The sequence below is a fragment of the Schistocerca americana genome, chromosome 2, assembly GCF_021461395.2.
Source record: "Schistocerca americana isolate TAMUIC-IGC-003095 chromosome 2, iqSchAmer2.1, whole genome shotgun sequence".
In the NCBI taxonomy this organism is placed as follows: Eukaryota; Metazoa; Arthropoda; class Insecta; order Orthoptera; family Acrididae; genus Schistocerca; species Schistocerca americana.
Genome location: NC_060120.1, coordinates 670,459,248 through 670,485,295, shown reverse-complemented (window position 1 = coordinate 670,485,295; position 26,048 = coordinate 670,459,248). Strand labels below are relative to the sequence as shown.

General features: G+C 39.6%; 1 protein-coding gene across 1 annotated transcript in view; it reads left to right on the top strand.

Annotated features, from left to right (window-relative positions):
* LOC124591296 ((E3-independent) E2 ubiquitin-conjugating enzyme) overlaps positions 1–20,254 on the top strand; it is a 234,699-nt gene extending 214,445 nt beyond the window's left edge. Inside the window, exons 19-21 of the mRNA XM_047131723.1 lie at positions 2,295–2,496; positions 16,644–16,750; positions 19,048–20,254. Coding sequence (XP_046987679.1) covers positions 2,295–2,496; positions 16,644–16,750; positions 19,048–19,190 — 452 coding nt within the window. The 3' untranslated portion in view covers positions 19,191–20,254. The remainder of the gene's footprint in view (positions 1–2,294; positions 2,497–16,643; positions 16,751–19,047) is intronic.
* The last annotated feature ends 5,794 nt before the right edge of the window (positions 20,255–26,048 follow it).

Here is a 26,048-nt window from a genome sequence, read left to right as displayed (position 1 = left end):
TTTTAAAATTTATGCTTCTGTGTCAGTTTTTGAAACAATTTGTCTATTGATAGCGGTCATATTGGCATATTGTTGTGAAGGGTGCATACCTGCATAGAAAATTAAATGAAAATGTCTATATGCTCTAGCCAGAAGGCATCAAGAAGGGCCAAGGAAGCTGAGTTTGCAAGTTAAACCAATCACTATATGGGTTGATGCCGAAATGATCATTTAAATGACTTGCTAGCAAAACTGAGATTTATTTGAAATGCTACACTATGTGATCAAAAGTATCTGGACACCCCCCAAAACATATGTCTTTCATATTAGGTGCATTGTGCTGCCACCTGCTGCCAGGTACTCCATGTCAGCAACCTCAGTAGTCATTAGACATCATGAGAGAGCAGAATGGAGTGCTCCGCAGAACTCACGGACTTCATACGTGGTCAGGTGACTGGGTATCACTTGTCATACATCTCTATGTGAGATTTCCACAGTCCCAAACATCTCTAGGCCCACTGTTTCTGATGTGATAGTGAAATGGAAACATGAAGGGAAGCGTACAGGCTGACCTCATCTGTTGACTGACAGAGACCTCAGACAGTTAAAGAGGGTCATAATGTGTAATAGGCAGGCATATATCCAGACCATCATGAAAGAATTCCACACTGCATCAGGATCCACTGCAAGTACTATGACAGCTAGGGAGGAGGTGAAAAAACTTGGATTTCATGGTTGAGCGGCTGCTCATAACCCACACATCATGCCGGTAAATGCGATACGATGCATCACTTGGTGTAAGGAGTGTAAACATTGGATGATTGAACATTGGAAAAACGTAGTGTGGAGTGACGAATCATGGTACACAATGTGTCTGTCCAATGGCAGGGTGTGGGTATGGCAAATGTTCGGTGAACATCATCTGCCAGTATATGTATTGCCAACAGTAAAATTTGGAGATGGTGGTGTTATGGTGTGGTTGTGTTTTTCATGGAGGGGGCTTCCATCCCTTGTTTTGCGCGGCACTACCACAGGCCTACATTGATGATTTAAGCACCTTTTTCCCATTGTTGAGGAGCAATTCGGGGATGGCGATTGCATCTTTCAACACGATTGAGCACCTGTTCATAATGCACAGCCTGTGACAGAGTAGTTACATGACAACAACATCCCTGTAATGGACTGGCCTGCACAGAGTCCTGACCTCTTTCCTGTAGAACACCTTTGGGATGTTTTGGAACGCCAACTTTGTGCCAGGCCTCACCGACTGACATCAGTACCTCTCCTCAGTGCAGCACTCCATGAAGAATGGGCTGCCATTCCCCAAGAAACCTTCTAGCACCTGATTGAACTTATTCCTGCGAGAGTGGAAGCTGTCGTCAAGGCTAAGGGTGCGCCAACACTATGTTGAATTCCAGCATTACCGATGGAGGGTGCCACGAACTTGTAAGTCATTTTCAGCCAAGTGTCCGAATACATTTGATCACATAGTGTACAAATCATTAGCTCACATAGGTGACTCCAAGCTACAAAAATGCTGTACTTAAACAGTGACATACAAGAAGAGTGGGAGATTGCAGGATGATTACAATCTTAACTGAAAACACCAGATCCTAGAATTAATTGAGCATCTATGTTTAGCATCTTTGCTCCCCCCCCCCCCCCCCCCCCCCCCCCCCCTTTCCCCCCACTCCATGTTCTTTCTCTGTGCTCAGGCTATCTCCCTACCAAAATTCATTAGTTTGCTGCGTTGAATCGTGTCATGTGGCACATATGAACCAATAAGAACATTTTCACAAATACTATAAAAGTTCAAAAGTCAGAGTACAAAGCTTTTTCTAAGAGTAAATAAGTGTCTTTTAATTCATGTAATATTCTTCAAATACCAAGTTTCATAGGAAATCTGTTCAGCAGTTTAGTCATGGAAACGTAATAGACAGATTTATGTGTGCACTTATAACAGTAATATGTATAAAACTCTGTCTAGTAGGTTTTGAGACTGGTGGGTTCAAATACACACACAACAGTTTTATAGTTCTATTATTAGTACAGATGTTTACAGTATTGTGTTATGGAGACACTCAATACAAAGGGAAAACACCAAGAGTAAATAAAAGTGGTCATATTGTAAAAAATTTATTTTGTGTTGGAAAATTTAAACTTTCTGCTAATTTCTGAAATGAAATGTTAGTTAAATTATATTTTATGTATAATTTTGATCATTTTCTTGTAACCTGTGTAATATTAAAGTTATTGCTCGTACTACCATTGTTTCTGGCATAAAATATACAGTTGTATTTATTATTGCTTCCTAGGTCTCATACTAGTGAGTGAACCATACTTCAATGAAGCTGGTTATGAGAAACAGAAAGGTTCACAGCAAGGAAAAGAAAATTCTCGAATGTACAATGAAATGGCTGTGCTAAAATTGGTTCAGGCAATGACAAAGCTGCTTCTGCAACCTCCTTCAGTTTTCAAAGAAGAAATCATCATGCATTTTAACAATAATGCCAGCAAGTATGTATTGTATGATATATATCAGATTTGATTATAAGAGTGAAGTACACATAACTTAAGTACATGAAACGTATCAACAGTGTAAGGTAAAGGTGGATTTCTACTTACCACAAAGTTGACACTTAATTTGCAGACCGGCACAATTAAGACATTTGCACATAAGCTTTTGGCCGCAGCCTTCATCAGAAAGAGAAAGAGAAAAACACACTACTCATTTACACAAGCAAGCACACCTCACACACATGACCACCAACTCCAGCATTTCAAACCAGAATGCAGCTGCCACATGAAATGGAAGCAGCAATCTAGAGGAGGGGCAGGAAAGGGGAAGGGGTATCAGTGTATGGGTGGGTGGTAGTGGAGCACTGTCTGGCAGAATGTGGAGAGACTAGACGGCCAGCAGACACGGCATCAGGAGGCTGTGGACAGGGAGATGGGGAATTGAGGGAAAGGACAAGAGTGGGGAAAGATGGGCAGGTGCTGTGGCAGAGGGTGGCACAAAAAGAGGGTGGGAGACAAGAACAGGGAGGAGGTGATAGGACAGGGGGTGGGGACAGTTTGTTAATGTAGGTTGAGGCCAGGGTAATTTCAGGAGCAGAGAATGAGTTTTAAGAATAACTCCTATATGGGCAGTTCAGAAAAGCTTATGGAAGGGGGGGGGGGGGGGGCTGCAGATGGCTTGAGTAGTGAAGCAGCCATCAAAATCTATCATATTATGTTAATTTGCATGTTGTGCCATAGGGTGTTCTGCTTTGCTATTGGCCACAGTTTGGCAGTGGCCATTCATCCTGGTGGATAGTTGATTGGTAGTCATATCAATACAAAAAGCTGTAAAGCTGTGCAGTGACTGTAGCAGAGCTGGTATATGACATTGCTGCTTTCACAGGTAGCCCAGTCTCTGATGGGGTAGGTTAATCATGTGGCAGGACTGGAATAGGAAGTGCTGGGTAGACAGATTGGGCAGGTCTTGCAGCTGAGTCTTCCACTGGGATGTGGTCCTTGTGGCAAGGGGTTGGGATTGGGAGTCACATAGGGATGGACTAGGATGTTGGAGAGGTTTGGTGGGCAGTAGAACACCACTTTAGTAGAAGTGGAAAGGATCTTGGGTAGGATGATAGGTAATCATAGCCCTGGCCTGAAGAATGTGATTCAGTTGTTGCAGTCTGCTGTGGTTTTGGTTGATGAAGGGGGCACTCCTTTGTGGCTGGTTGTTGGGGGTGGTGGGAGGGTAAAGGGCACGGGAGAGCTATTTGCAGACTATATCTGGAGGATTGCGCCCGTCTCAGAAGGTCTTGGTGAGACCCCCAGCATACTGGGTTCAAAATGGTTCAAATGGCTCTGAGCACTATGGGACTTAACTTCTGAGGTCATCAGTCCCCTAGAACTTAGAACTACTTAAACCTAACTAACCTAAGAACATCACACACATCCATGCCCATGGCAGGATCGAACCTGCGACCGTAGCGGTCGCGCGGTTCCAGACTGTAGTGCCTAGAACCGCTCGGCCACCCCAGCCGGCCCAGCATACTGGACATAGGAATTCTTGACACTGGGTGGCCAGACTGAGTGGGAGGAATTTTTTGGCGTGAAAGGAATAACACCTGCCAAAATGCATTGCTTTATCTATCATCATGCCCTAAAATGAGTCACCCTACCCAAGATCCTCCCCACTCCTCCTAAAATGTTCTGTAACCTACCCAACCTCGACAACATTCTAGTCTATCCCTGTGCCACTCCCTATCCCGACCCCTTGCCACTCAGTCCCAACCTCTTGCCACAGTATCATGTCCCTATGGAAGAGACAGGTACAAGATTATCCAATCCACCCATCCAATACTTCCTATCCTAGTCCTACCACAATCTTATTGTACCTCGTCAAAGGCTGGGCCACCCGTGAAAGCAGTCGTGTCATATACCAGCTCTGTTGCAGTCATTACACAGCTTTCTATATTGATATGACTAACAACCAGCTGACCACCAGGATCAACTGCCAGTGCCAAACTATGCCAGTGCCAAACTATGGTCAAGAGCAGAGTGGACTACTCCGAACATAAAGCTGAACATAACATGATTAATTCCAGTCACTGCTTCACAACCCAGGCCATCTGGATCCTCCCCTCCACCACCAGCTTTTCTGAACTGCACAGATGGTAGTTATTCTTACAAAAGATTGTTCCAGCCTCAACCTGTCTTTAACTACTGTAGCCACACCCATCACCTAATCATTTCTTCCCCATCTCTTTTGTCACCTCCTCCCAATGCACATCTCACACTCATTGTGGGCTGCTCTCTGCCAACACACCCTCTGGTCTTCTCCCCTTCTCTGCAACTCTCCTTTTCTGTACCCCATTCCCCACCTCCACCTCCCCTCCCTCCCCCACAGCTTCCCAACACCACACCTGACAACTTTGTCTTGCCACCATCTAATCCTTGCACGCACCACCAAGCAATGCTCACTTCTCTTTGTACACCCATACCCTGCTATCTGTCTCCCTTCCACACCTCACTCCAGATTGCTACTTCTGTTGGACACACTCGTATTCTGTCCAGAGATAGCGGTCATGTGTAAGTGATATGTGCTTGCTTGTGTGAATGTGTTTCCTTTCTGAAAAAGCATTTGGCTGAAAGCTTGATGTTTAACCATCTTTTTGTTGGCCAGCAACTCAGCATGTCCTCTTCACAGTGAGTAGTTATCTATGCTTTTCATAAAATTGTTGAAGTTCTGAGCTGGGCTGTCCATCATATTTTGCTTAACAGCTTTTGTGTAACACAGTTTATCAAGTTTGTTAAAGCTGCAAAGCTCTGAACATTCATGACATTTTCAGATTCATTTTGGACTATATGGTTTAGCGAATGTAATTTGTATGGACGAAAGAAATGCTGGAATTGAAGTAATTCAGTTCATTATATGTAACTATTCGTAGTTCATAGTTATACTGTTACCATTAGTCTGTTTGTTTTAGCAAAGTTAACCTTTACTCTGATACGACCAAAGAAATAGATCCTAATATACTATTTTTGGAGGCTTTCACTAGTCATTATTGTGAATTATGGTCAGATTGAATATATTCATCAGATTGTTTTTGTAAATCTTGTGTCTACCAAATGTATAAAGTTTCCAAATAGAGAGTAGAGGTTATAGGCCCATTTTATGTTGATTGCAGTAGTTTCAATCCTTATAAAAGCACAAGAGAATAGTAAATAATAATAATAACAATAAAATTAAAAAAATTTGAGGCCAGACCTATCACTCCATTTATTTCTTGTAAGCAGAATGTGAGTAACTATAGCTGATTATCTCATTTCCTGAAGTTTTATCTCTGCCTTTTAAGTAGGACCAGATATCCAACTTTTATGTGGTATATTTGTCCCAGTTAAACTGGGTCATTTATCTTATCTTTGTGGATTTTAATTACAAACTGTTCATACTTCGCATCACAATTCAGAAACTGGCTACATGTGAATTACAGTTATTGACTGTGAAGAAAAGGATTTGTGTGTTGTAAACTGACATTATAATTTTTTTCGTTCATTATTAATACAGGGTTATTACAAATGATTGAAGCGATTTCACAGCTCTACAATAACTTTATTATTTGAGATATTTTCACAATGCTTTGCACACACATACAAAAACTCAAAAAGTTTTTTTAGACATTCACAAATGTTTGATATGTGCCCCTTGAATGATTCGGCAGACATCAAGCCGATAATCAAGTTCCTCCCACACTCGGTGCAGCATGTTCCCCATCAATGAGTTCGAAAGCATCATTGATGCGAGCTCGCAGTTCTGGCACGTTTCCTGGTAGAGGAGGTTTAAACACTGAATCTTTCACATAACCCCACAGAAAGAAAGCGCATGGGGTTAAGTCGGGAGAGCGTGGAGGCCATGACATGAATTGCTGATCATGATCTCCACCACGACCAATCCATCGGGTTTCCAATCTCCTGTTTAAGAAATGCTGAACATCATGATGAAAGTGCGGTGGAGCACCATCCTGTTGAAAGATGAAGTCGGCGCTGTCGGTCTCCAGTTGTGGCATGAGCCAATTTTCCAGCATGTCCAGATACATGTGTCCTGTAACGTTTTTTTCGCAGAAGAAAAAGGGGCTGTAAACTTTAAACCGTGAGATTGCACAAAATACGTTAACTTTTGGTGAATTGTGAATTTGCTGCACGAATGCGTGAGGATTCTCTACCGCCCAGATTCGCACATTGTGTCTGTTCACTTCACCATTAAGAAAAAATGTTGCTTCATCACTGAAAACAAGTTTCCCACTGAACGCATCCTCTTCCATGAGCTGTTGCAACCGCGCCGAAAATTCAAAGCGTTTGACTTTGTCATCGGGTGTTAGGGCTTGTAGCAATTGTAAACGGTAAGGCTTCTGCTTTAGCCTTTTCCGTAAGATTTTCCAAACCGTCGGCTGTGGTACGTTTAGCTCCCTGCTTGTTTTATTTGTCGACTTCTGCGGGCTGTGCGTGAAACTTGCCCGCACGCGTTCAACCGTTTCTTCGCTCACTGCAGGCCGACCCGTTGATTTCCCCTTACAGAGGCATCGAGAAGCTTTAAACTGCACATACCATCGCCGAATGGAGTTAGCAGTTGGTGGATCTTTGTTGAACTTCGTCCTGAAGTGTCGTTGCACTGTTATGACTGACTGATGTGAGTGCATTTCAAGCACGACATACGCTTTCTCGGCTCCTGTCGTCATTTTGTCTCACTGCGCTCTCGAGCGCTCTGGCGGCAGGAACCTGAAGTGCGGCTTCAGCCGAACAAAACTTTGAGTTTTTCTACGTATCTGTAGTGTGTCGTGACCATATGTCAATGAATGGAGCTACAGTGAATTTATGAAATCGCTTCAATCATTTGTAATAGCCCTGTAGTTCTTCGTAGTTGTTCCCGGTGCACCATTTGCACAGTTTAGTGGTCACACTTAGACTGCTCTTTGCTGGAAGCTTCATGTGCATGACTTGAAGCTAAACAAAGTAAGTAAGTCTGTGAGGCAGTACTGAGCATATTTCCATGGAACTGCAGGTACATTGCACTGCTCTCAAATGTAGAAAGAACTCGTTATGGAATTCGCCCCAAAACATGCTTGTTAAGGTTCTCCTTTTTTTTGTATAACAGTCACAATGAAGTCATAGAAAGCAGGAGAAACAGTAATAATAAGACTCAATAGTCCTTATCAGTTGCTCCCAAATTGCTTTTGTTCCTGGCATCTTTAATGTATAAGAATTTTTCCTTGGCTTCCTAAGGCAAAAATTTGTCTGTCTAATGCAGTTGGAATGGACAGTTGATGCAGCTTAGTTTCAAAATATAACAACAAATGAAACATATATTTCAGCTTCAGAAACAATTTATTGAACATTTATCATTAATATTATTGATTGGTTGGATGAGCTGCTTATTCACTACACAACCTCTAAAAACTGTGAATCAAACTAGGAACAGTGACCCTCACTGTCTGTTCCATTTTCATTTTTATACGATAGTTACTTTTTTATTTCAGCAATCCCTGTATGTTTTTCACAAATAAGATGTTGCAGATGGAATTAATGTTCTTTGAGTAGTGGATATTTGTCTGTTATTAATATCCATAACTCATGAAGTTTTACCCTGTGTAATTTGTCTTGCATGTACTGTCACAGGAATAAAGTTTTCTTCTTTAAAAAGTAATTTAAAAAATCAGATGGAGCTTTGGCTCTAAATGGTTCTCAAATACACACACATTTGTTGATGTAATCGTTAGCTGTTTTTCCATCATTATAATTTCTTCCTGATAGCTAAAATTATCCCAGTTGATTTTTTAACTTCTAAAAGATAGCACATAAGTACAACCAAAAAAATCAGTTTCCACAAACTGTCTCCTTCAAGAAGAGTGTACTTTTCCCCCTTATTGAAATGTGTGTATAAATACATTGCTACAAATGCCACCATGAGAGACAGTAGTACAAAACAGTCATCTGTCCGACTCTCAGATCCTCGCATAATTTTCTTTGAAATACCATTCTTTCATTGGCTGACTATTTGTGTTGTTTCCTACACTCATGACCCAAAACATTACAACCACCAGCTTAATAATGTGTACTTTTGGAATGGAATACATCATCAATTTCATGTGGCATATATTCAGCTAGTCCTTGGTATGTTTCCAGAGGCATGTGGCACCAGATGTCTACGCACAGATCATCCGATTCCTCTAAATTATGGACCAATGGTTTGTGGGCGCAGTGCTAGTGCTAGATAGCAACCAAATATATTCCATAGGGTTCAGTTTAGACACAGTTTGTGGCCACATGAGTCCACTCTCATACTCCTCAAACCACTGTATCATGAATGTGGCCTTGTGACACAGACAATTGTCCTGCTAGAAGATGCCATCATTGTCGCAGAAAATATAAAGTATGAATGAAGGCAAGTCATCTGCAATAATTTTCACTTAGTCCACAGCCGCCATGTTGCCTCATAGTTAATACTGCTCCCACTGTCCTGCCTCCATTATGCTCAATGATGGCATATCCGATGTTGACCATTTATCTGGTGTTCCAAGAAACATCATTCATCCAACCAGGTCCAGTTTTGATATCTTGTGCCTGGTGTAGTTGTAATTGGTGATGTCATTGGATCAACACGGGAACATGAAAGGGTCCTTTGCTGTGGAGCCCCGTACTCGACAATGTGTGCTTAATGTTGTGATCCAAAACACTTGTGCCCGACCCATCACTCTGTCGTCGGACCACTCGCTATCCTGCTTTACTGTGTGGGAAAGCCTCACACATCCAGATTCTCTGATAAGGCAAGCATGTCAAACATTATCACCTACTTCCAGTTCCACTGTCCTTCAGTCGTTTTCCTTTGATAAGGCATGCATGTCAAACATTATTGCTTACTTGTGGTTTCACCATCCTTCAGCATTTTCCATAGATGCTCACAACAGCAGCATGTGAACAGTAGCAAGCCCACAACAGCATACCCTTTGTTAAAGTCACATATGTCAGTGGATTTCTCTATTCGTATCCATGTTGTCACTAGAATGATTACACATTCGAGACAAATGATATACTTAGTGATATACTCCCACTACTGAGTCACATATCCACAAGGCCATCAGGCTGGTATTCAGTTTTGCCGTGGGAAGTGGTCATAATGTTTTGGCTCATTGTCTGCAGGGGACTTGCATGATGCAAATGCTATCATTGAATGGTTCATTGTGTCTCTGGTGAATCCATAGCTTTATTTTGATCATCACCCATTAGTATTCTCCCAGCTTCCACATTCTGAGAAAAATGTGAACCCAGGAAGTACTCATATACACCACCTGAGCACTGTAAGCATGCCATAGTCCACCCAAGCAGCACTGCATGTACTGATCACATCTGTTGTTGATGGGCTTCTTGTTTAAATATTTCATCCTTCCAAGATGTTCAGTTACATTGTGTAGAGTGTTATTTAAGACATTTTTGCAGATTATCTGGCTTAATTTCTCGGCATGATCTGAAGTTTCACTGAGTTGCACTGTAAAATCTTTGAAGTGCTAAAAACATTGGGAAGTGACGAACTGATATAGTGAAAATTGTACAAGCGTGAGAAATGATAATTTTGGCAGTCTCAGGCCTGAAATCATATATAATTATTCTGAAGGATAGAAGGAAACATTACAGTTAATACTGTTTAAAGATATGTACATTAATGGAGAACTACATTTTTCTTGTTGAATTAGGCTATGTCAAGATTCACAAGTAACTCCTTTTCTAATTGTCAGAATTTTTTTGAAGAGGCTGTACGTTTCTTGGGGCCCATTAACCCTCATACACGTCATACTACACCATTCCCCCCAAGTGCTGTGGGTGTATATGAACGTGCCACTTGAGTTTTCCTACAGTGCTGTGGACATCCATATGCATCCTGAGTGCCAGCATCTCACAATTGCAGATGAGTTACTACCATATTTCAGTGAATAAAAAAAGTTGTCATACAACACCTCATTGCATGTGATCATTTGCAAAAAACCAAGGACATGAATGGGTACATTACACTTAATAGTCTGTTGTCTATAAAACCCAATAACTGAAGAACCAAGTGAGATGTCAATTTGCTCTCAGTTTTAAATAAAATTTTGATATCCTCTGTACATTTCATTCACTGCAAAGTGTTTTTTTACCTAGGCAAACTCTTTAAAATTAAATGCAATGTTTTACCTAATTTGATGTAGCACATGAAGTATGACGGATAATGAAAAGACATTCAGTTCTTTATCGAGTGAAGATATCAGACTGTGAGATGTGCAAAAGAAGAATTTTTTCACTTTCTGGTTTTCAAAAAAATCAGTTAAGTTTTTTTGTGTTGGCCAGAATACTCTCTCTCAGCAAAGGCACCTGCTTTTGGCAAGCAGTAAGCAGTACCCCCACAACAAAAGCCATCCTCAGCAGGGAATGCAGAGAGCAAATCTGTCGCAGTGAAAGGGTTAAGTTTCTGCAGGATTTTCGTAACTGTTTCTGAGATTTTAAGTATCACTTGCAATGAAACTAGCTCAGATGACATGTCGCGGCTAGCATCATTCATCTCCCAAGCATGCTGATTTAATTTTTGCAAAGGAATTCCTATCTTCAAGATCCTGTGAAAGCACGTAATACAGCTCTTGGATCCAGCATGGCATTGTTGCTGGAGGTTCTCCTCAAAGTGCTGCAAAACATTTGAAGAATTAAACGAAATGAAAGCCCGACTACAATAAGTACAGAACGCACAGTACTACAGAACACATAATCAATTGAACTGCTTTGTAAGTCTTCACAAAGCATGTCATGTTTCTGTAACACCTTGCAGCGGACACTTCCAACATTGCTCCGCATTACACAATAACAGCCTTTGTGAAGTGGCTTGTGTTTGCATCTGTTTAAATTTGGCATGTCTGCAACAGCGTTTTGACCCGTATTGTGTACTGTGGGGGATCAGCTCCATTGTTTATTAATTTATTTGGTATAAATCTCTCAGTTGCTGCCGATGCTATTTCTTTGAATTCAAGTCACATCTGGTCTGTACTTACATTGTTAATTTGGAAGGAGAGGAGATTGTCTCTCAGGAAGGCATCAAGTGATTTTTATCTGCTTTTTTGGAGGATGTGGGGGTTGCAACATTGAATCCCACTATGACAAACCTGTGTTCGATAATCCCTGTATCCATTTTGATGCTTGTTATTAACTCAGGATTATTTGTTGCTAAGAGGACAAGTGTGTTTTCACAACTGTTTACTATGTGCGTGGGTTCATGAACTAACTGCTCAAAATAATTTTCAGAGAATGTGTTTAGCACAATTTCAGATGATGTTTTATATGTACATCCAGAATTAAATGTGTATTTTTGCCAACATATCGAAGGTAAATTAGAAACAACCACCACCTATAATTGTGTAAGTCGGGTACGTGTTTGAAATCAAACTCGGGTTTTAGTAGAACCTTTCAGTAATTGTATCATCTGAATTGGGAGGTCGGTAAAAGGATCCGGTTATTGTTTTATTCTGGTTGCCAAGCATGACCTCTGCCCATACTAACTCGCAGGGACTATCTACGTCACTAACTCGCAGGGACTATCTACGTCACTAACTCGCAGGGACTATCTACGTCACTAACTCGCAGGGACTATCTACGTCACTAACTCGCAGGGACTATCTACGTCACTAACTCGCAGGGACTATCTACGTCACTAACTCGCAGGGACTATCTACGTCACTAACTCGCAGGGACTATCTACGTCACTAACTCGCAGGGACTATCTACGTCACTAACTCGCAGGGACTATCTACGTCACTAACTCGCAGGGACTATCTACGTCACTAACTCGCAGGGACTATCTACGTCACTAACTCGCAGGGACTATCTACTTCAATTTTGCAACATGATAAACTATTCTAACAGTAACAAACATGCCACTGCCAACTGTGTTTAGTCTATCCTTTCGGAACACCGTTACCCCAAGCTGAACTCTGAGACTGATAGTATTGGTAGGTAAAGGCACTCTCAAAAACTCCCCCCTCCCCAACCCCCACCCAACCACCCGAAATATGAAACATCTGTATATCTATACTGCTATATAGACAAGTCGTTGTTTACCTTTGTTACCAAAAGTCTCGAAAAGATCTTGACTCATTTACATTGTATTTTTACATGATACTATGATAAACATTTGGATGGATTCTACGTAAAGGGGAAATGTTGGTAACAAAAATCTGAGAAATTTGTTGATCAGTCTGCTTCACATTTTTGCATGATGCTCTCATAAATGTTTGGGCGGACATAGTTGTATATCGTAAATGTTGTTACCAAAAATCTCAAAGTTCTTGATTGATTTACTTCAAATTTTTACACAATATTCCAGAAATTTTTGCATGTTACTGTAATAAACATTCGGACGAATGCAGACTATACATTTTTTTAAACGACAATTTTCAGGTTTTCTGTTAAATCGAACTGCAAAAATGAAAATGCATTGTTATGAAAATGTGCAGTTTCATTTTCTGTGTCACAGTTACTTTTAAGTGTGATGGCAGAGTATTTAAACCATTAGACAATTTGTTCTCCCATATAAATTTTTTCTACAAAAATTGTATACACAACAGTGAACAGAAAATGGGATAGTTGTATTTGTGGCTTATCAGCTTATGATTAGAATAGTACTATGAAATCTGAATTGTCTGAAACTTCATCATCCTATCTGTTAACAGACTAAAATTGTGTGAAATAGGTCTTTGAAGCTGCTGTCCTTAAGAACAAGAAGCAGGAGAGGTCTCTCATATTCATTATACCAATGATCCCAACAGATTTACCTGTTTATTTTAAGTGACCTTAATTCTCAGTCAAGGTTTCATTGGCAGTTACAATAAACAAGGCTCTAGGTCAGCGAGAGGGGGAATGAGAAGTGGAGGGTGATGGACAAAGAGAGGAATAGGAGGAGGAGATGGACATAGAGGGCGAAGGAGGAGATCGGGACCTATTATATCCAATTCCCATGCATGTTTATCAATTATGAAGCATTGCTGGGTTCGCTAGTGGATAATATTTATGAAATCTACAGTGAATCATTTTTCTGCTGTGCGTTGTGGCTTCTTACACTTTTCAAGTCTACTTGCAACCTTCTATAATGTTAACAAAGTATTATTTGTTATTCACAAGTACCTTTTTGTTCTTTTGATTCATCTAAGTTCCTGGTAGTGCAGTTGCAAAATTTACTGACAAAGCCTGAAAGGCTGGCTTCTAAGTGGCATTTTTACTTATTGGAAGAATGCGCTATGCTGCCAAAACTGTAATTTCACTTCACATTTGTTGATTTAAAGCCAAGATCCAAATAACTATTATCATAATTACTATAATATTTTTTGCTTTCTGAAAAGTGATGTGTCCTCCTTATTTTCAGTTCTGTGTTTGTTATTCAACTTCGGTAAAAAAATTGTCCATTTTTAGAGGAATCGGAACAACAATTTATTACATTAATTACCATGATTACCTGGCGAGCCATGAATGTGGTGATGAGAAGTGAATGTTAGCTCTACCCTTGGCTCAAGACAGTAAAACTGTAATCATAGTGACATTTCCACAATGCCTACCATATGAACAACTTCATAGCAAAATAACGAATATCAAACCAGTGTCCTTCCCTGACACGGTTTATGTGGCAGCACTGCACTTTATTTACACACCTGTCAGCACACTCCTTCACATTAATCAATGAACATGTGGCTCCATATTCACTACAATAATTGTTGGACCTCAAAGGGTGGCATGCCAAAGACATACCCAGTGCATTATTGGCAGAGAATAGTGTTCGCTTAGCACTCGACATAATATCTACAATTCGCACGTTACATGGTTCAGGTAGTAAGCCACTTCATAGCTGAAGCTAGACAAAGGATTGCAGCCAGTGTTCCCTTTGCACAAGTATTCATTATTACACTGTTCAGAATTGCGTGGGATATACTTTACACTGGATCATGGACACAAGTCAGTCGATTTCTGTTTGTTCTCTCTATATCAATTACAGATGCAGAAAGCGTCTGATTTTGAATTATTTTTTTGGTATTTCTGTAGCACAGCTGCAGCACTGTGCCACATAGATTGGGAACCACTTCGCTACATTAAACATGTATATTTTTGTGGTCTAAGTCAATTGTAAGGAGGTAGACCTTGGAATTGGAAATTCATAAATTAAATAAAGAAAAATAAGCAAAGAAAAAAAAACATATATTTAATTTGTGTGGGAGAACACTGGCTAATTAGAAATGAAATTTTCTGAGGTGCTTTACCTTTAATCTATATTTTTCATTAATTGTGCAGAATTACATGAAATTTCAAATTAATGATATTCTTGTAATGACAGTATTCTGAAAAGGATAGATTCCTCCCATCACATAGATAGACGTTGAGTTGCAGACAGACACAACGAAAAGATTGTTACACACTGAGCTTTTGGCCAAATTCTTTTTCAGAAAGGAAACACACACACACACACACACACACACACACACACACACACACACACACACTGTCAGTGGTCACTCCAACCAGTATGCAGCTGCATCACACAGAAGCAACAATCCAGAGTGGGTGGGGGAAGGGGGAGAGATAACAGGGTAAAGGTGGAGGAAGAGAAGAAAGCACTACTAGGCAGTGCGTGCAGGGACTAGATGGTGGCATAACGAAGCTGTCAGGTGCAGTGTCGGGAGGCTAAGGGGGAAGGAGGGAGGGGAGGGGCAGACTGAAGTAGGTGGTCATGGGAGAATGTATGGGACAAGTTTTGCATCTAGTCAGAGATGTGAGCCATGAGACAAAGGATTGGGAGTAGATGTGGAGTATTGATGAACAAGGACAAACGTAAGTTCATTATGTGATAGAATACCACTATGGGAGGGGTGATACACCTTGTTTCATGGTATGACGAGTTGTAGTCAAAATCCTGGAGGAGAATGTGATACAGTTGCTCCAGTTGTGGGTGGTTCCGAGTTATGAGGGGAGTGCTCTTTTGTACCGTGGCATTGGAAATGTGGGAAGTGATTGGTGACTAGAAACAAGGCGTGTGTACAAGGTTGGGAGGGTAATTTTGCTCTGTGAAGGCCTCAGTGAGACCCATGGTATATGTGGAGAGGGACTGCTCATCACTGCAGACGTGACTGCCACAGGTGGCCAGGCTGTGTGGAAGGGTATTCTTGCTTCTTGGTGCGGAATGAGAGGAGCTGTCAAAGTGGAAGTGTTGCTAGTGGCTTGTGGGTTTGATATGGTCAGAGATACTGATGTAGTCATCGTTGAGGTGAAGACCGACATGAAGGAAGGTGGCTCGTTGGGTTGAGGAGAACCAAGTGGAACGAATAGGGGATAAGTTGCCAAGGTTCTGGAAGAATGTGGATACAGTATCCTCACCCTCAGTCCAGGTCACAGTGAATTTGAACTAGGTGAAGTGTTTGCTGCTCTGTGTGGTTAGGAAGAATTCCTGTTGATGGCCCATGAATAGGTTGGCAAAGGATGGTGCCCTGCTCCCACCCCAGCACTACCCAGCCTTCTATTTGACCAATGCACCCAGTAGTCTTCCCCCCCCCCCCCCCCCCCCCCAACCCCCTCCTCCTCTACTTACCTCCTCCTACCCCACCCCTTTCACACTCCAGTCTCCTCCTTACCCCCACCGTCTACAGATTGTTTCTCCCATCAGGCATAGTTGCAGTACGCAGTCCAGCCTCAGCGATCTTAGACAGTGGCCGTGCGCATGCATGCGTGTTGTGGATTTTCGTTTACTTTTTATGATAATCTTCGCTGTTCTTATGGGTTATTATAGAAGTATGTAGTATTAATTATGACAAGAGTTTACCATCAGAATATTAATAAAAAATGAACTCAAATTAAATTTTGCTCAAGGACTGCTGATCAAACATTGATTTTGCACAGTATATTTGTGTGAATATTTTGGCCTGCTGCTATAACAATCCAAGACTATCACATCTTTTAGATAACAAAAAACTGTATATTGTATCATACTAAAAAATTAAAGAAAGGTAACACACCACACTACACCACATCTGATCACACATTAAATAATAGACTAGCTTTTGCATTGTTGGGAATATAAAATAACTTTTGTAATGTAAAGTTTAACTCTGTCTTTTTTGTAGATTGCTGAGGCGGTTGGAATCGTGGCTGGACATCTCAGAGCGATACAATTCATCACATCCCCTGTCGCCTACAACACCAACTACGTTCCGTCAGCTGCATGAGACAGGTTAGTTCATCATGATTTTTGAGATTACTGTACTTCAGCATGAATATTTATATTGGTTTCATTCATAAGACCTTCCTTACCTCACTCTCTTCTCTTATATTTATGTCAGAACTAGTTAATTCTTCTTGTTTTCAAATCCATTTTATAGTTTTTTAATCGGTGTTCCGTGTTTTTGAGTTGCAGTAGATCAATCCAGTTATTTTTCTGTCTGTAGTGTCATATAAAAGCTCTAAGTGTGTGTGTGTGTGTGTGTGTGTGTGTGTGTGTGTGTCTCCTTATAGCACTAAAAAAGTGTGGTCACCCAGTAGCTTGTAACATCTCTCTTCTTTTACATATTTCTGTGTGCCACACATCAATATGCTCCAGATGAGTGGCTACTGTTCCTAATTGTGTTTACAATTTATTCGTGCATTTCTGAAGCTTTTTCTAGACACTTCTATGCCAAGAGTTCATAGTGATACAACTGGTTTCATATATTGTTCACTGATTGTGCCACCTTTTCCTGTCAGGTTACCAAAAAACAAGTAGTTCATTTACTTTTCATATCTTGTAAATAGGGCACAAACATGCTTCTTTGTACCACTCTTGTCAAAAATAGGATTAGTTTCATTTTCATAACGAAATTCATTTGTAAATCAGCAAGATTGTAAAGTATACTACAGCAACATTTTCAGACAAAACTTGTTTCACACAGTTCCCCATGCCTCTGTAGGTACTGATAAAGTATTTGACAATCAAAGACCTAACATTTCATCTCATTCCTTTATTTTTGCATATGTGTTGTTAGTGAATAGAGTCAGCTATAATTTGATGGTACACTCTTTAAGTGTTACTTTTCATTAAAGAGGCTTTATTGGAACTCTGCCCTGTTATTTGTCTTGGTTATGCAGGGAGACCATTTGACAAAATATGATGCGAAATGCTAGGCTGAAACCAGGTGGCTTCGTGCATTTCAGCTATGCTTCTTGTAAACATAATCAGGCAGCATTGAAACTGCATGTTGATGACTAAACCTTGCTTTTTATTTTCCAGCATTTTTTGCAGCAAGATTCAGCTGCCATTCTTTTATACTTCGTATGCACTACTCCTTAATAAAGTTCCTGTAAAATTTACTGAAAGTTTTTTTTCTTCTTTTCAACAAATTGATACTTTTACTCCAGGTTAGCTCCTGTCATTGTACACATACTTTCTGCATATATTTGACTGTTGTTAAAACTGTGTTTGGTTGCTGTTACTTGGTGTCCATAAGTGTTACCTTATTTACAACTGGATATCCTCTTGTATAGGATTTGTATTAGCTATTACTCATTTGCAAACCTTATTCCTATTTTATCCAGTTCCACTCTCATTCCATCTAGTTTTTATTGTAGTTCTTTCCAGCAAGAGAAGGTTATATGCAGTTTAAAAATAAAATGTATTTTCCCTTCTTTGGAAAGATTGTGTATGACAGGGAAGCGTGACAAATCTTGACTTTTTGTGAGGGAGGGGGAAAGTATGGGGGAGAGGGATGCAGTTAAAGAACTATGGTTTTAGCAGGTTCATTAAAGAGCTGTCAACTTAAAGATAGAGAGACTTTTTAACTGCAGATTAAATACACTCGTGGATCTGTAATGTTTCATTTTCCTATACATGTGTTAGAATAGAGCTTGCTGTATGGATACACAGTGAGAAACAGGAACTGCTCTGAACCACTATTATTATTAAATATGTGCGCTCTGTCTCAGCTGAAATCATTTTCATTTCAAAGATGTTACATACGAGTGGACCATAACATCTGTGTTGTCATTTTCTTAAAGGTTCTCGTATATTCTGTTCATCTTTCCTACATTTACACTGGTTAGCAAAAGCTTAACAACCACATGCTTCCTAGTATGTTGGTCCACATTTGAAATGCAATGCAGCAGGGATAACGCAATACATGGGTCCACGGGACTTAACCGCACAATAACCCTGAAAGAGGTGTTCGGTGTCAGGCGGCAGAGGGGTGAAGTGGACTGTGGTAGTCGTCGTGGGGTTGTGGACCACTGCGGCTGCGGTGGGGACTGAGCCTCTCCTTCATTTCTAGGCCCCCGGTTAACATAAAATACAATGCTATACAATACAAATCCTAGCAAGAAATAAAATATTGTAAATAAAGAGCTTCAGCCCATATTTGATTGTCACATGTGGTTAGATGTTATAACTATATGTAATGTGAATTATTCATTATTGTAACGCAAATTATTTATGTAAGTTGCAAGTGCTATATCCGTGTAAGTGTAAATAATTGTCTAATGCTCTCTCTTTCTTCTTTACAGAATTAACAAATGACTTGAAAGTCCCGCTACCTGATTTTCCTCTGATTCCTGCCTCGAAAGGATTCTGTCTCACACTACGCAAAACTTTGGTCACATTCCGTGAGGTTCTTGCATCGGTGGGTGTCCTGACACCCGCCAGTTAGTACATGCTTCATCCACATTGCCTACATTTAGCAACAAGTTGCCTCAGCGCTCACTATAGGCACTCTGCGGTAGGCCATGCTGCCATCCCTCCCAAATATTTATTTATTCTTTCTGCCCAGTCACTGGCACTACCGTATAATGAAGAATGGACACGGACTTAACTGTTGTTTTGTTGGTGATTATAGTATTGGTGACGTATTGAAACAATCTTTTACCTTCATCTTTATTTAAGAGTAACTCCAGTGTCAAAAAACTTAACTGCAGCATAGGAATTTCCTTAAAAGCAAACTACACCTCTTCTACATCGTATGTTTGGAGAAAAGACTATAAACATGTAGAATTTGCTAGTATTTTTTGTTCATACTTTAATTGTAAAATTTAGATCGGTCATAATAAATAAAAATCAGTAAAGAGAATATTGTACAGTACATCCACTCCTTAGGTATGAGCAGTCACTTTTCCACACAACTGTGATGCAACGAAATGCTGTGCTGCTACTGTTGCTGCTCTTTGTAAGTTTTGACATCATGTCAGTATGAGTATAGGCATTGCTCCTGACCTTCGTTTCTTCTGTTAATAAATTTTCTGTTAACTCAGGGAGTTCTGATAATTTTGTCTGGCTCTTGTGATCGTGTGTAATGTAAGGACATTGAAAAGTGGTGCTGAAAAATATATCATCATGTAGATAAATATTTAAAAATGAACTGTTGTATATTTAATGTATGTATATCTGCTGTGTAATTGTCAATATGTGAAGTACCACAGTGAAGGGAATTCCTATCCCAAGACAGTCAAGATTATCAGTTAACTGTGTTTGATTGTTTTTACTCTGATTTTGTGTAACAAAACACAGCATTTTTCAGTGTGTAATGTGAAGAAACTGTTATTTATAAGACTCTTTGAAAAGGCATTTTTATGGAACAGAACTGGTTCTTGCTCTGCATGCAATTGCTCCGTTGTAAATTACATACACATATATATTTTTTCCTGATACTATAATAAGAAATATCTGGTATATTGTTGAAGTGTAAAATGCAAGCACAAAAATAAAATTAAGTTTGGTTCGTTGATTTGGTGCATTGTTTATATCAGTGTTCTGTCAATCACTCCTTGCAAGGTTGTGTTTAAATTGAATAACTGGCCCATTTAAAAGTCCCAATAACAATTTCATAACTAGTAGAACATTTTTTTGTGTAAGTTCCAATTTTTTTTGTGCATTTTTGCATGCAGAGACTAGTTTCAAGATTTCAATTTTTTGTAATTGTCCCACTTATTGTACATTAACATAAAGCAAGGATCATTTGGCATATACAGAACACATTAGTCCTACTGGCGGTCTTGGGTAAAGCGCAACCTTACACACACTGCCACGCCAATACAAGGGTTGGATAAACAGTAATAAAAACTATTATTTTTCTTGGGAATAACTGCATTGACTTGAGGTACTTCCACTGCACCTTCAATATAATTGTCCCCATAGTTTATGACCTTTTGCCAAATGTCCAGAAGGCGTTGTCTACCATCTGGATGTCAGTGTCTGTTGATGTCTTGCATCGACCACCCTATGGCATGGATAATGTCATCTGTGGTGTTACCGGATCCCTCGCTGTTGTTCTTTCACTTTGGAGATCGTAATCACAGTGAATCATGTAGGGTGAGTATGGTGGATGTTCCGGACTCTCCCATTGCCAGCGGCACAAAATGTCCTGGACAGCAGCAGCTGTGTGGCATCATGCATTGTCATGCAGAATGATGGGGTGCTGTTCCATGAAATATCATTGTTTTCGCCTGAGTGCTGGACAAAGGTGGTGTTGCAGGAACATGCAGTAGTAGGCAGCATCTACCATCACACTTGGTGGTATTGCATGATGCAACATTACCACATCATTGTCATACACCACAGTGAACATCACCTTCACAGCACTTGGTGTACTGCGCACTTTCTGTGGGCAAGGAGAACTGGGTGCCTCCATTCATTGTATTGGCATTTCAAGTTTGTTTCATACGAGCACACACAGTGATGGTAATAGTGATGATGCATCAAAGAAAGCTGTTACCTTCCATTGGGTACCAGCCCAACAACTCCTGTGTAATAACAAAGCAGTCCCCATTGTTGTACCTCAGATATTGCGTTGGATTTATCCAATGTGCTGCAATTTTTCAGTATCCCAGAATGTGGAGCACAGTTTTGTGGCATACTCTGACTTCTGCTGCTAACTCGTGCAGAGTCCAGTGTCGATCAACGTCCTACTAGGAAGCTAGGCATTAAACTTTATTGCCCCCTGTGAGGGTGATCCCTCACAGCATCTCTCCTAATCTGAATGCTTTTAACACATCGTGCGCCTACGCTGTATGGCAATGCTGCACACCCACATGCTTCACAGAGTCCCTGAAAACATTCTTGCACACTCCAGCCTCATGTCGCTTCAGTCTTGAGGCAACAACTTTGCTCTAGCTTTGCAAATATGATGTTAGGGCGGTTGCACTGTTGCTAAGATGTTCAGTGGTCTACCCACTGCAGTAGATCGGGAAATACTGTCCCTACTCACTGTAAAAACTCATCTCAGAGGCCTTTGTTGTACCAACACAGGTGGCAGCTCACTAACTCACCACTTTGATGTTACAGCAGTTTTACCACTACTTTGTATCCAGCCCTTGTATAAAATCTGCATTTCTGCCGGTTGATTTCCCTCATTCCCAGTGAGCAGACCAATGTCTATGAAGAAGCCATATTGGAGAACTGCAAATTATAAAATTTGCCTTTTGCCCAACCACTAAGGAATTCTAAGATTTTCTCAAAAATGGATAATTATGTCCTACAAACTCTGCCTTTTGAATTGCCACTCTAATGCAAAACAAGATGCTGAATCTAAGACTTTCAAAAATATCAGCCCAATCCCTTCTCCTCTCTTCTGCTGGGAGGATAGTTTATTTTTCTTGCTGTAGTTAGTCCAGTTTCAGTTGTGCATAAGAAGCTGCATTTATTCTCTCTTGTATAGGAGTGTTTTTAATTTTTGGCTTCTGTATTTGAAGCAGTATGTAAATTTTGTGGCAGGTTAAAACAACAGAAATACTATATGGTGTTTAATAAATAACAAATGGATTTAAGAAACAAGTAAATGTCCATCTCTCTCTCTAATATATATATAACTGTGGAAGATAGAGCTCAAGTTTTAAGTGCTACAATTTAATTAATACTGAAGATTTAGAAAGTCCTGTAAACTGGAGATTTCAAACTCTGTGCTAGATTAAAACTTTGAGCCAGACCAGGACGTTACCCAGGACCATTGCCTTTTGTGGGCAAGCGCTTTACTGACTGAGCTACCCAAGCATGACTCATGACCCTCCCTCGTAGCTTTATTTCCACCATTATCTAATCTCCTACATTTGGGATGGGGCATGCTTGGTTAGCTCGGTCAGTAGAGCACTTGCCCACTAAAGGCAAAGTTTCTAGGTTAGTATCCCAGTCCAGTTTCAGTCTATCAGGAAGTTTCAAATAATCGCCCACACTTATACACACTACAGAATTAGTTCTGAATACCTGAGACATCAGAGCATTGTAAACAAAAAGCTGAGAAGAGCTCCTACTCCATTAGGCCACCTATCACTTATTAGTGCAGGAACTAAGCTTTAAAACGTAGTAATCAGTGCATCTATAACGTGAGCATTACACACAAGAATCATTAAATGCACAAGCACATAGAACAATCTTGACAAGAACATCTTTCAGTAATCCTCTGGGCCTGCTGCATAATAAATGATTTTTAAGGACATAATATATTTGTATAACCTGACTGTGTGACAGTGGCTGTATATCTGAAATAGGCGTATAGTTTAATAAAAATAATATTGATAGCAGTGCAACTGGTTGTATAAATATATTATGTTCTTAAACAACATTGTTGTTAAGTAGTTCCAATTCCATGCAGCTATGACATTTTCATTTTTCAGACTTACGGGTACTTTATGTAGAATATTGTGTGACTTTGCTGTAAGAATTCTTACTTCAAATTATGTCTTATATTATTGCAAATTGTTATTATTTACGAATACTTAATGTCATAGAACAACTGGGTTGCTATCAATCTTCGGATCTGTTAATGCTACCAGTAGTGGCTGGAGGTTAATGCTCATTTCACCCGTTGCACATCTACGGTTGCTGTTCAACAGAACTTTGTGGAGCCCACCCAGCCAAGGCTGGCTAGGATTTTCAGGAACATAAAGTTTGATGAGCTGGAAGTAATCAACATCGCTATTAACGTAGACCTTGTGTGTTCTTCAGTAACCACCTTAGGGTGGGGTATGTGGCTCAGAGAATGAGCATCTTTGTTTAAATGTCTGGATAATGAAGGGCATTAAAAAGTCTAAAAGTAGTAGCAACAATTAATAATAGTAGTAATAATAATAATAATACTGGAACAAAATAATGTGCAATCAGAAGAAGAAGAAAATACAGTAATGGACTCAAACATCCCAGAGCAAACAAACAAAGAACAACACGCACCAATTAAACAATCAGAGGAAAACGAAATCTTAAGACAGCCACCAGAACAAGCACAAATAGAACACGAAGTGACACACATGTTAGATATAGAAGAAAAATTTCAGCTAACATATATAGAATACAAAGACACAAATACAGACATTAGACCATTCTTGCATAGACCACCAAATAACCCACAAGTCGAAACAACAATAAAAACTATCAACACAATCATACACAACAAAATAAATGAAAACACAACTATGGAAGAGTTACAACTACTGGTTTATATAGGAGCACTCACTACACTAAATATACACACTAGGCAGAGATCAGAACCAACCAACACACAGAAGAAACCCACAAAACCAGCATGGCAACACAGGCTACAGATCAAAATAGAAAAACTGAGAAAAGACATCGGACAACTAACACAATTTATAAGAAATGAAATCTCGGAAAAAAAACGAAAAAGGTTAGGTAAAATCTCTCAACAAGAAGCGACAGAGCAATTAGACGAAAAGAAGCAGAAATTACAAGCATTAGCCAAACGACTCAGAAGATACAAAAAAAGTGAAAATAGAAGGAAACAAAACCAAACATTCAACACAAACCAAAATAAATTTTACCAGACAATGGATAACACACACATTAAAATAAACAATCCACCAAACATAACAGACATGGAACACTTCTGGAGCAACATATGGTCAAACCCGGTACAACATAACAGGCATGCACAATGGATACAAGCAGAAACAGACACATACAAGATGATACCACAAATGCCTGAAGTGATAATTTTGCAACATGAAGTCACCCAAGCAATTAATTCTACTCACAATTGGAAAGCCCCTGGAAATGATAAAATAGCAAATTTCTGGTTAAAGAAGTTCACCTCAACACATTCACATCTAACTAAATTATTTAACAGTTACATTGCAGACCCATACACATTCCCTGATACACTTACACACGGAATAACATATCTGAAACCTAAAGATCAAGCAGACACAGCGAACCCAGCTAAATATCGCCCCACAACATGCCTACCAACAATACACAAAATATTAACTTCAGTCATTAAACAGAAATTAATGACACATACAACACAGAACAAAATTATAAATGAAGAACAAAAAGGCTGTTGCAAAGGAGCACGAGGATGTAAAGAGCAACTGATAATAGATGCAGAGGTGACATATCAAGCTAAAACTAAACAAAGGTCGCTACACTATGCATACATTGATTACCATAAAGCTTTTGATAGTGTACCCCACTCATGGTTACTACAAATATTGGAAATATACAAGTAGATCCTAAATTGATACAGTTCCTAAACATAGTAATGAAAAACTGGAAAACCACACTTAATATCCAAACAAATTCTAATAATATCACATCACAGCCAATACAGATTAAGCGTGGAATATACCAAGGAGACTCATTAAGTCCTTTCTGGTTCTGCCTTGCTCTGAACCCACTATTCAACATGCTAAATAATACAAATTATGGATACAATATTACTGGAACATACCCACACAAAATCACACGTTTGCTATACATGGATGATCTAAAACTACTGGCAGCAACAAATCAACAACTCAACCAATTACTAAAGATAACAGAAGTATTCAGCAATGATATAAGTATGGCTTTTGGAACAGACAAATGTAAGAAAAATAGCATAGTCAAGGGAAAACACACTAAACAAGAAGATTACATATTGGATAACCACAGCGACTGCATAGAAGCGATGGAAAAACGGATGCCTATAAATATCTAGGATACAGACAAAAAATAGGAATAGATAATACAAATATTAAAGAAGAACTAAAAGAAAAATATAGACAAAGACTAACAAAAATACTGAAAACAGAATTGACAGCAAGAAACAAGACAAAAGCTATAAATACTTATGCCATACCAATATTGACCTACTCATTTGGAGTAGTGAAATGGAGTAACACAGACCTAGAAGCACTCAATACACTTACACGATCACAATGCCACAAATATAGAATACATCACATACATTCAGCAACTGAAAGATTCACATTAAGCAGAAAGGAAGGAGGAAGGGGATTTATCGACATAAAAAACCTACATTATGGACATATATCTAAAAACAAAGATGTATCTAAAAAGAAAGATGATGAAACTTACCAAACAAAAGCGCTGGCAGGTCGATAGACACACAAACAAACACAAACATACACACAAAATTCTTTTTGTGTGTATGTTTGTGTTTGTTTGTGTTTGTGTGTCTATCGACCTGCCAGCGCTTTTGTTTGGTAAGTTTCATCATCTTTCTTTTTAGATATATTTTTCCCACGTGGAATGTTTCCCTCTATTATATTCATAAAAACAAAGA